This window comes from Megalops cyprinoides, chromosome 13 (assembly GCF_013368585.1).
Source record: "Megalops cyprinoides isolate fMegCyp1 chromosome 13, fMegCyp1.pri, whole genome shotgun sequence".
NCBI classification, from domain to species: domain Eukaryota; kingdom Metazoa; phylum Chordata; class Actinopteri; order Elopiformes; family Megalopidae; genus Megalops; species Megalops cyprinoides.
In genome coordinates, this window is record NC_050595.1 from 31,587,179 (window position 1) to 31,599,859 (window position 12,681).

Sequence of the window (12,681 nt, forward strand, 5' to 3'; positions counted from 1 at the left end):
ATATGAGAATTTTTGTATGCATTTTAGCAAATTAACAGCCATGCAGATATATGTGAACATAATAAAAATCAACCTAAAAACCAGGAGAGATGAAACAATGGGTAACACACTGTAGCAGAACATGACTTGACACTACATACAGAATCTCCTAATGTATAAGTTAAAGAAATCGGCCTCATTCCTCTATTCACACTATTAGCATGAATGCATGGGGTATTGTAGTACTCTCTGCTGATGCTTCTGAAATTGGTTTCAGGGGACCTGCTACATTAGTGGGTGGGAAACAGTTGTGGACAGAAATGAAGCATGATTCAATCCGGACCTTGGATGCAAGATTGGATTGGATTGAATGGGGAACTGGAAGGCTCAGTAAATATAATTAAATTCTAGGTATCAATCCCTAGTAGGGTTGGTTACACATAAACACAATCATTCACTTAATGGCATTAAGAAAATGTTACTCTACTCTCAACAGTGCTTGCTTATCGACCATGGAAAGTTCAGTAAATAATACATTCTCTCTACCTTCATGAGGAAGCAGATCACTTACAGACTGGGCTGAATACATGCAAGTGTCTCTTGCTAGATTGATGTGACTGTCAAGTTTGAGGTGCGTGGACAGGAAGATGACGGGCTGTGAGGGCCTGAAATTAGTCTCTCTGGGCCTAATTTCACCCAAAGTGGGGTGAGAATTGCTGACGGACTGGGAGAGAGCAGGAGATGGACAGACCAGCCTGCTGTGTTCGGGGGAAAAAGCAAGGTATCATTTGACGTTCTTGTCAAAACCTTCTCCAAATGTCATATATCTGTCTGTCACTGAGTCAATCAAAGATGCACAGACATGGATACTATAGCAGGGTCATGGTGGCCAAGAGCATTTCTTGTTAAAGCTTTTGGTGCTCTTAGTAATGTATGTACACATTCTTTCACAGTCCAAGAGAGTACAAAATCACACGGCAAACAAAACATCCAAACAAAAGGTCACAGATTGGCACCATAAGAGAATAATGCCAATAAAAAGTAACTTCTGCAGAATGAGCTGTCAAACATTGTATGTTATGTTTGTGGCTAAGGATCAAAAGCTTCAAAGAAGATCATGTCATCATGTCATTTTAGTGGTCTGAAAATTATATTGTAGATTATGCAATTGTTTTGTCAATGCTTATATTTTATCAGTACGTCATGAGATGAAGCTGAGTCTAATGGAGATGTCAAGGTTAATCATAGAAGCAAGAGCATTAATTCTATGACAACAGCACACATAAAATACATTGCTATGTATGAATTATTAAAATAACAATCTGACACAAAAAATCTATATGTTAATCATCTGAACAATGAAAGTGAACAGCCAAGAACCAAAGTTCCAAAGAATTCATAATTCTTTGTCTACCAGTGTCTACCATGCATTATTTATCAGTAATCTCAGCAATCTGAATGTTTCAAAATAACATAAAACTGAATATGTAAACATACATAGTTGTTCATCAAAGGGACTGGTATAACAAGTAACTGTATGCCACATCAGAGATAAAACCATCACTGTCATACACTAAAGGCAACTCACAACGGAGAGCACAGCCTTCTAAAGGACTCCAGTGCTGTTCCTCTCTGGTTTGGTTATGCAAAGCTTACAGTCAATGGCATACCATCCTGCTCCTTATCGTCAATGTAACAAGTTGTTTTAAATGTATCCTGTCTGTTGGGCGCTAATGAACAGCTTGTCTCAGTTCTGTTCACTAATGAACAGCTTGGCTCTAATACTGAGTGTCTCTGGACACTGAGGGCAGTGGAGGAGGTGGTCCCAGAGGAGTGCTTTGAGCAAACGGGTGCTCCCAGTAGAGAGGCAGGCTGTATGAAGGCACAGGAGATGCAAATGCCCCTGATTCCCCAAACTGATTCCCTTTTCCCTGCTGGGATCGGCCATACAGATCGATGTAGCAATGAAAGAATTCTCTTGAGTTAAACACATTGGCCCTTCATCAGACTACAGTACATCTCAGTTGATTTGTTTTCTGTTTCTTGAATAATAAAGCAGTTAATTTTCCAATTAAAAAATAACATTTAAAGAAAAGTAGTTTTACACCAACCAATTTGATCTTTCAAATTCTATCTAGGTCAATCCTATTATATAAATGTTCAGCATGTACCTTTTCAATTTATACATTCACAAAGTCAAATGCTTTAAAACTTGATGAATCTCTCATAAAAAATGAATACCTCATTGAAGTTGAATCTCCCAGATGAACTGTTACAGCCCTGTGAAAGTACATGGCAAACAGGAGGGAGAGTGACTTTTTCCCTACTAATCAATAAGGAATTTTATTTTCCGTGTGAAGGATCCCCCCCAACTATATTCACCCCATCCAGATTAACAAGACTTATGCTCTACAGCCTGTTTCTTTGCCACATCAGGGACACACAAAACACATTTCCTCCTCCTCGAAGACTAGCCGGCAGGAGTTCTGAGGAACACCGCCAATTAGTCTCTGTGACTCTGCAGAGCAGCAAACCAAAAATAAAAATCACTCTATTGCCAAAAGCATTAAAAGAGGAGAGTCGTCAAGAACTAATGCAGATGCCAGAGCCTTCCTTTAAGTGTCCTGCACCTGATAAATCTGTAATAAAATTTATATAACATTTACCCCCCATGGTGGGATTACTGCTCCCCACCCCATGCTTAACTGTTTGATCTGGGCAGCTGGCCGTACAAAGACCCCCCTCTCTGACAGTGAAAGAGCATTGTGGCAGAGCATTGTGGAGGGGCTGGGAAAGCCAGCACTCGGGGACCCTGGTCGTTATGGGAACCCAGAGAGCTGGTGACTGGCAGGCCAAGTGTCAAGTGTTGAAGGTGGTGCTGGCAGATTAATAGCTTTGGTCATCGGCGTGGATGAGAAAGCCGTCAGCAGTCATAAAGCAACTAATCAGGAACACCGAGTGCACTTGATGAGTCATGCTAGTGTAATGGCATGGCCTCCTGGTTTGAAAGGCTGATACGTGCGGGTGAGTGAGGAGATGCCCATCCTGGGAGAACCTTTAGACTGTGTAATATGAGAGATAGCCTCGATGCTTAAGTGGACATCAAAGTATAACTTTATAACATGATGGATATAAAGTAGTATCATAACTGGATATTACTCCCAAACTTCAATAAACCACTACTTATGAATCAATTTAGCATAACTACAGAAACAATATAGAAAATACAGAAATAATCAACAAGACTTTACACAATTAAGGACAGATAACCAGAGTAATTGCTAAGACATTTGGGAATGATATGAAGATCTCTCACTGATAACTGAAAATGAAAGGTGGCAACTGAAATGGGATCCTGTTGGCACAGTTTAGTATGACAAAAATTAAAAATTGCCCAGATCAAACGAACACTCTAAATGTATACAATTATATCTGTCTGATTTTCCACTCTAGTAAACTAATGATGGCTCTTCTGCTACAATACTCATTCCATGGGCATAAATAATAACAAGATCAATTAATGCAGACATGATGATAAAATAATACAAGAAATGAAGTGCTTGGGATAGAGACTTTAACACTGCTTTACCAAAACTGTGGTATCCTAGATCAAACAGCATTTTCTTGATCTTTTTTTGCCATTGCTGGACAACAGACAACAGACAAAGCGTTGCATAGCATAGCATTCCATCGCCTACAGCAGTGCATTCCAGTCCTGTTTTCAGCTATATGCTGTTTTTGCCTAGCACTCCCTTTAGAGCAAGAAATACAGGAGAGGAATGTATGGCAAGAGTAAAACCATTATACTGTGGCTGAGCTGCAGAGGAACATGAAAAACAGCTCCCTCCAATCCCCCAAAATGTGGCATTACCCTCAATCTTACACTGCAAATGAGTGCTGTCACCTTATTATAACAGGCTATCAAGACAAACAACAACAGTCAGAGGAGACAAAAGCTCCTGACAATACCAATCTATTATCTTTCACTGTGTTTTAATTGTATTACTGTGTTCTTCTTATTGTTATATGCAGAGAAGGTATTACATTACATTACATGCATTTAGCAGATGCTCTTATCTAGAGTGACTTCTATCACAATAGAACATAAGTGTATCATTCAATTTAAACGAGCAACAGTGTCAGACCAGGCTCACAACACTCCCAGATCAGTGAGAGTGAACATAACACTATTCAAGCCCCACCACAAGTTAACCAAGTAAACTATGATACAACAGTTTTTGCATAATTGTATTTGCATAATGTTCTGTCTGCTGGCGATTACTGATATTTTTCCCATAGACTATAATAAGATGGGACACAGGAAGAGCTGTTCTATCACCTTATTTCATGACTACCTGGCCACCTTGCCTATCATAACCAGTACTGCTACTGTATAGCCTCAGTAGGTGTCTGTTGCTCCTTTCTTTAAAACAGTGGATGAGCTGCACACAGTAAGAACAAAGTCCTTGTTCGGTCCATACACGTCCTTGCTACATCAACATTAGCAATACGACCTGTTTTGATTATTCTGGCATTTAATCATGATCTTTTCAAGACAAAACTCTGAGATTCCACATTTCAAATCAGCTATGGTGGCCTAGGCCATTCTGAGCCCTTGATTAGCTTTGTTGCTCATGTCATGTCCTGGTAAATGATACATTTTAATCACAGATACAATGCAATTACACATTTTTCATTTGAAACGGCTTCTAGCACTGTAGGCAAAGTAAAGAGCTATCTTACCGCTATTCTGTGACTCACAGCATAATGTGAGCAAGATTGGCTCTCACCTCTGTCTTATTCAGTGAGAAATTCTCATGCTTGAAGCACTCATGGATCCTCAAGGCAAAGGTCTACCAAGAAACCACAGATATCCACACTAGCATTATAATCTATAGTAGTTATACTTTACACATTATTGTCAAACCTGTAACTTTCAAGTGCCATCTATGCAGTGATCTAAGCATTCAGAGAATTGCGCATATTGAGAATTATGACCCATTCTCAGGGATGATATTTGTTCCTATTGTGGTGATGTATTTCAGTGAATAGCCACTGTTGGATATGTCCTTGGTCTTTTAGCGATGGGTAGATTTTCCTCCGTGACAGCAGGTGGGAAGGAGAATTACAGTCCATTCATGACACAGGTATTTGATGGCCAGGATTTGTGCTAACTTCATTTCGCAGAGACCAAAAATGGTCATTTAAACTTCTCCAGGCCAGACAAGCACGATTGTACATGCCTGGCACAGCTGTGAGTCTGTGGTGCACCGTCATGACAGAAGGAGGTCTATGTCCGCATCACAAGCAGAATTACTTTACTCGAAGACACCTCCTATTTTCTGACATCCCTTGAACAGATGGTGCAGAAATGCTATGGCAGCTGCTTTGTTTTATTTTTAAATCTACACCATCTCGGAGGCTGGAATTGCTACATTACTGTGTTGTTGGGCTAATAAAAAATGTATTGGCCTTTTTGGCGGGCTGAACACATAATTTCATCACATTCCATGGGGAGCAGGGGGTACCACAAACCCCAGCTGAGACATTCTGCAAAATATCATGATGCTCTTTATTTCCAAAAGCATAGCAATGCATCAAAATGCACTGAAGAATTACTGCTTCTTCTCAAATCAATTCCCGCCTTCCTTGCTATTGTCTATACATTAATGATGTCCCTGGGGGCTGGGGTAAAGCCGAATGGCAGTGCTTGGCTGGAACACTCTTATTGTGCCTTTGCCTATTGTGCAGTGGTTTCTAATGCTGCTGTTTATCTGTGGCACTATATCATCTCAGCCCTGCACCTGCTGCACTGCATACATACAGATGAGCATCATGAACCTGAGAGAGCTTTACGTCAGCAATAGAACAAAAAAGAAAGACCTTTTTTTACTACACTGTAGACCTGACCCAGCTATAAGCTATGGCCATATCTGATATCATAGCAGCCTACCTAGAGAACATAAAGAGCAGCCCTCCATGTATTGGTGTGTGGAAACAAAGGGCTGTCATAAGAAGGTGCTTGTCTCAAGTTTGAAACTGGTGTCATCTCATGACATTGACTTAAGAGTCCACACTGGTGAAGCAAATTGACTACATTCAGCTAGAGGTAGGGGTGGGAAACTAGGCTGGAGTACCCTTACTGTACTACTCTCAGCACCATGTTACTCATCAGGTATCTGCCAGTTGCTCAGATGATGTTAGTGGAGTCACACATATCCTCCAGTTAGTGTCCACTTTGATGAAGTGAACTCTGAGAGTTGTAGTCTGAAAAACAGTTGATCTGGCAAGCCTGTGTATCAGGGGATTGTCTTCACCTTGTGCTCACACACAAATGCAGAGGTTGTCACAGTAAGATAAGACTAAAAGCAACCCAAAATGGCAGCATGTCAGTATATCAGCTCAAATGGTACCAGTTACAAGAGGTTTAGGTTATTCTGGACTGAACTACAGGCATGTCGGTAGCTGAGCAAAGAGCAACATTACATTAATTCAAATACGCATGTTAAAAGTAAAATTCAGTTTTTACTCATGTGTTATTTAGTCTAATAATGAAACTGTATCTGTGCCTATGCATGTGGCTAGGGAGGTAGCTAGAGGGAAATGTGTTGTTAAGGTTAGACAGTGACTGCAGGCCTAGAGGAGCTGCGGACCGGCATCAGCAGGGATAATCCTCTGTTGTCAGGTTACTTGAAGGTGGGGCTGGGCGATTAATCGGATTTTATTTTCAATTATGATTTTGGCTTCCAAGGATTATGAAAACAAGATAATTGAGATGAAACGATAACTGTGCCGCATTATTTATCGAAATGATACATATAATTTATTTTATGTATTTATCTCAGTTTCTACATTCGCTAGAAACTTAGCTAGCTAGAAACATAACTTAGCTAGAATTTTTCACACCGGTTTTAGCATACACGCTAAACGGCAAATCACACAGGTGTGACCGTACGTGCAAAAGGGTTAAAAAGACAAGTTTTTTTTAAAAGTTCAATAAATGCATGATGTTTCCAAAGTCAATGAGTAATCGTGTTAAATAATCGTGATCTCAATATTGACCAAAATAATCGTGATTATGATTTTTTGCCATGCTGGGCAATTAGTGTGTAGGCCAAGGAGGCTGTGCTGATAAAAATATAATATATATATATATATATATATATATATATATATATATATATATATATATATATATATATATATACGTATGTATATACACACACACTCTTATTAACTTAAATTCAACACAAGAGGAATTCAGTTTTGTCTCTTAACCAAGGAACTGTTCCTCTTACCATTTAATTTCCTAACGAAAGTGATAGCAAGCTAATTTAGAAATGCTACCCCTGCGGTTGGTAAAGAATTACTATAGTTAGCTTCAGAAATGTTTTAAATAGTTTCTGTGTCTCATCACTTTCAGAATTTCCAGCCTCAATGGTAGGCTCGGAACTTTGAGCTAAACTGAGCTCGCTACAGGAGTGCACAGTAAGTTATGGACTGTTAAGTTAGGAATGAGGGATGTTTGAAGTGGTGTGCTGTGTTATGTACCAATGTTCCTCCAACTTTTAGATGCACGTTGTAGTCACTGTAAGTTGCTTTTACAGTGTCTGCTAAGTGACAAAATGTAAATGTGAGCCATTTAAGCAGTAATACTATTATGGGAATATAATGGCTTCATTTTAGTGATTCCAGATCTGAATAGACCTATGTAATTAACAGACAACTGATGTCTAGAAATAGTCAGATCATTCAATTGCATATACAGCATGTGATGTACATAGTAAGCAGTGAGATAATAGCTTGGCAGTTTTGAGTGGTCATTGAAATTTGGATGAACTGCTGCTGACTTTGTGTAAAACATTCAGATCAGAAGTTCTGAAGCTGAATGAAAGTGAATGTAAAATTACTGAGGTTGGACGCCAATGAAAATGCTATATAGAAAATATCTAACTGAATCTTATCTCATCTTTACTTAATTTATTTTTCATAGTATTCTGCTGATATATCTTAGTCAAAGTTAATTGCAATCATTGAGTGGCATTTAAATTCTATGAAATTAACAGTATGATCATATTAATATGTATTGTAAATGATGCTTTTAGATTGGCTTGACAAATGATTATCTGCCTCTATAATGTTCACCGTCTAAATGGCAAACCAATTTGTAGTGAGCTTTGCACAGTGTAATGATGTGAATGTGACTGTCGGTACAAACCAAAGCTATATGCAAAAGGTTCACATCCCTGAGTTCAGTAAATTATTCAAGTTGTTCCACTTCTCCAAAGCAATAAACCCTTTTGTCCTCAGCAGACTTTATGCATATTAGGAACTGCATAGAGTGAAATGTGTGGATGTAGCAGTAAAGTTGGGCAGCAACTTTTTTTCCTACCACAGTGTGCCCTGAATGTTGGATCAAACCCAGCACACAAATTGTCAGTATGACACTTTGCAAATTGCATTGATCTCTCAAGACCTGTCACACACCTGCCTCCCATTCTAATGTGCATCTCTATTACAGAGGCATGTCCAGCCATGCAGCTAGTGCCAAGCCAGAGTCCATTTCCATCATAGCAACCAACCCTTCACACAGCTTCTATCTGTGATACCTGCTGTAATTAATGGCAGATTAGCTCAATCAATATTCCACCATGACACAGACCAGATTTAGACAACAAAAGAGAAAAGACACAATGGCTGGATATACATCACCACAGATGTGCTGTGAACTCTGTAATGTGAGTTCTATTGGAGGCTTCTCCTGTTCTTCCGGTGCATAGTTCTGGTATTCCCTGAACTCATTTAAAATTAATGCAGGACCTACAATCAGTAATCTCCACTTCTTCCTTTCCCCCATTGTTCTTAATTGCAAATACATCCCAATTCTGCAAGTGTGTTTGCATCCTGTACATTCCCTGGCCTTGCATATCAAAGAATACTTTACGCATTATTGTCACTGACTGACTGCTGTAGTGACTGTCCCCATGCAGGTAGCCCCAGCAGTGCTCCTCCATCTCCATTCAGTAGGTGCTACATGTTACTCTATATACAGCCTTTGGCCAAATTCCCACAGCATCCCAGGGAGATTTGCTTTTATTTCCTCTGGGAAATAAAACACATCCTCTGCTACCTCCACAATGGTGAGGCTTTAAATGCTCAGGGCGGGGGTGCTAGAGGTGGAAGGCAGCTCTCAGGGAGTGGCAGATGTTATACCAAAATCAATTCTCATCATCCACCGACTAGCTAGAGATAAGTAACAGTGAGTGAGAGGTGGGGGGAGGTGTCACAGCGAGCCAGCAGGAGGCCCGGCTGGCCCTGGCTGTGAAAAGGCCTACCTCTGCAGGTGGTTCCATTTCCCACATAGCCCGGCTTGCAAGTGCACAGGTGACCCCTGATGGTGTTGGTGCAGATGGCGTTGTTGTCGCATGAGTGCTGCCCGCTGCCACACTCGTCATGCTCTGGGAGGAGAGACAGAGGCGGAACAGGTCAGTGCGCATGCTGTCTTCCACTTGCAGTGTGCTGTTGTATTTTAAGGGAACCTGACATGTAACCAGCTTGCACATTCCTTATGTTAAGCCTTTAAGAAAAGTCCCTGAATTGCCTGGGTGAATCCATATAAAAGGAGTAAATGTACACATGTAAACCTGAGGAAATTATATACCTTGGTATGTAGGGGACATGTATATGCATTGGGCTTTTGTTGTTGATATTAAAGAAAGGCAACTGCATGTGATGCATATCCATTTACACTCTCAGGGAAGCTTGATTAAATTGAACTTGCCATCTTATTCAGGTTTTTTGATGCTGAAATTAAGTTTATCTTGTTCTACATAAGGGACTGATACTTGAGGCAGTATTGGATCAGACATAAGGTCTGCTAAAGTATACAAAATATAGAACATGTCTCATCTTCTCTGTTCAATCTATGGGTGCACGTTTGTCTGCTGATAGTAATCTCTAAACACAGGGGTCTGGAGATAATCTGAGTCAGTGTAAATCCTACATGTGCAGATCTCACACAACAAATACCAGGGGCAGAAGGACTGCAGAGCCCTATCATTCACGTATACTGTGTGATGCTAAAGTACTTCTATTTCAGTCAATACATATATGAAGATTCAAGATGGTTGGCTCCCAGGACAAATCTCAAGAATTTGAAACTTGGGTAGATGGCAATAGATGTAGGATTCCCTGATGCTATGGAGGGCAAATTCTGTTTAACATACATGGTCTATTCACTAGTTTTAATTCTAGGCAATTTAGTTCAACTAGGCTTGTCATTTGCCTATAGTCTATAATGCCTGTCAAGCTTGGCATTTGTAACCTGTCCTTACACTGACAAAGCTCTAAAAAAGGAACCACAAAATGTCTTTTGTTATTAAAGTATTATTTTTAATGCACCAAACCTAACTTCTCCCTTTTCAACTCCAGTGCTGTCTGAGTCATTTGGTCACCTTTATCTCTTTCACACATTGACACACATTATAATACAATATCACTTATCTGACCGGTGTTTCTCGTTCACAGTTCTACGGTCCACGCGTGGTACAGCACCCATTCTTTGCTGGCTCATGTAAAATGAAAAGTGGAATTGCAGAAGGTGGCGCTGGCTAGTGAAAATACATCAAAATGTGACAATGTTTTGGTCTTGTGGCTCCAGTGGTACAGCTGCATCAGTACTGCAAATTCTATTAGAAAAATAATGGTCTAGACATGAATTATCTCCAGCAGAGGAGGTTAGAAATTGTATCACAAAGCTACACGTATATCAATAATACACACTGCAGTTTTCCTCCTGTTTCTAGCTGCTCGAAGCCTACACATGCATTAGCTGGTCTTTGTTTCAGATGTTCTTACTGCTATTATTATAACTATTACTGCTCTATCTGAATTAATGAATTAAAACAGAAAACAGAACTATTAATATGCCCCTTGGGTGGGTAAATCACACAGATTCACAATTACTATTTAGCATTTACTGTATGTTAGTTATCAGCCAGCTTATTAGCTACCTTGTATATGTATGTGCAAATTGCAAATTGAATTTCATGATTACATATTTCAACAGGTCATTATGTTCACATATAAAGTTGATAGTTCTACAGTTTTATCAGACTTGCAAAAAAAACCACTGTCTTGCTCAAACGTGTACTCACGTGTACTGTAGTGGTAGTCTGGAACAGCCATATCTTTTCTTTTTAATGACAACAAATACTGACAACAAATTCCAACTAAGGAAAAACTGATTAATCCTTAAATGTTCATCAGATTTTGCTTAAACATAGAGAATTGTTTGAACATATAACTAGTGAATCTGGTGTATGGATGTTAATCAAAAACTCAAATTCTGAAAGACTGTCTTTGACAGTAGTTCTATGTATGCTGGGAAACATTTTCTGTGACATATGAAACATTAACAAACTAAACCATTTCATTTCATTACATGAAACTGCAGCACAGCATGAAACACAGTCTTATCTGGCAGTCTGTTCATTTTTACATTTGATTCACTTAATTGTTTGGAGTGAAAGTCATCATTTGTTAATTTCATTCTCCTTCACTAATTGCATCAGATATTCAGTCAATCAAAAAATTAGCAAGTGAAGGAAAAATAAATACCAGATTCGGTGTTCATGCACCATCTCTTTTATAATCCTGTCACTACAGCTGAGTATGCGCTCTGATTGCCATACCAACAACCCTGGCTCTTTGGTGTTGCGGTCAAGCTACAGGTTTGGTACCCCATAGACCCGGGTTCGAGGCCGGGTGGGGGGTGACTGCTCTTGCCCTTTACTACATATGGTGTCAGCAGTGGGATCCAAGGCCACTGACTCAACTCATATATACATTGCACTCAAAGCATGGCTGACACGTAAGTGTCACATTTCAAAGGATGCTGAAATCATTACTGAGAAGAAAACATTTTTGTTGAATAACAAAAAACAAAAACTTTTTAAAATAAGGAGTCTGCACATTTATTATTCATATTTTCATGTCTGAACTTTCATATTTTTATTTACATATTTATTTCAGATTATATGTGCTATATGTTTAGGTAACATTTGTTAATGTAAATTTACACATTTAAATTCAAACCATCATTATTTTTAATAATACTTTCAAAACATTTTCAGTGCACAAAATTGTTGGACATTGGACAATTGTTGGTCATACTGATATTAACACTGAGTATTCATTTCAGCTATTTTTGCAAGTGTGTATGGCACAATCTAAGCAGATGTATTCATTTGTTTACACACTGAATGGGGTTAAATAATGGGCAAATATGTAGAACCAGGCAGACAGTAATGAAATTAAGCAGAGACAGAGATAATCCTAAAATTTCCCAATTGGAGAAAATGGCATAGCAACCACATTATTGTTTGTATAGCTTGTATGTATGAATATACTGCATGACCTAGTACGAAATATTTATCTATATCTTTAACATGTTAGGCACTGCTGATAGAAGAGTGGGGCATGCTTCACAACTGATTTTTGTTCATTTTAAAAGCATTCACATATACTGAATTGTCATTTGTCCAGTTAAAGGCAAAACTCTCCAATAGTATGTTATGGTCTTACCAATACATAACAGAGACAGCACCTGTAATTTATATTACATATTATATATATATATATATATATATATATATATATATATAACATTACAATGAATGGAAGTAGATATGGGCTGAATAT

General features: G+C 38.9%; 1 protein-coding gene across 2 annotated transcripts in view; it reads right to left on the reverse strand.

Moving 5' to 3' along the window:
• The window catches only part of LOC118787848 (protein kinase C-binding protein NELL1-like), a 192,006-nt gene that overhangs the window by 32,340 nt on the left and 146,985 nt on the right, over positions 1 to 12,681 (reverse strand). For both annotated transcript variants that reach the window (XM_036543569.1, XM_036543567.1), the window contains exon 14: positions 9,315 to 9,437. In XM_036543569.1, the coding sequence (XP_036399462.1) occupies positions 9,315 to 9,437 (123 nt within the window). The remainder of the gene's footprint in view (positions 1 to 9,314; positions 9,438 to 12,681) is intronic.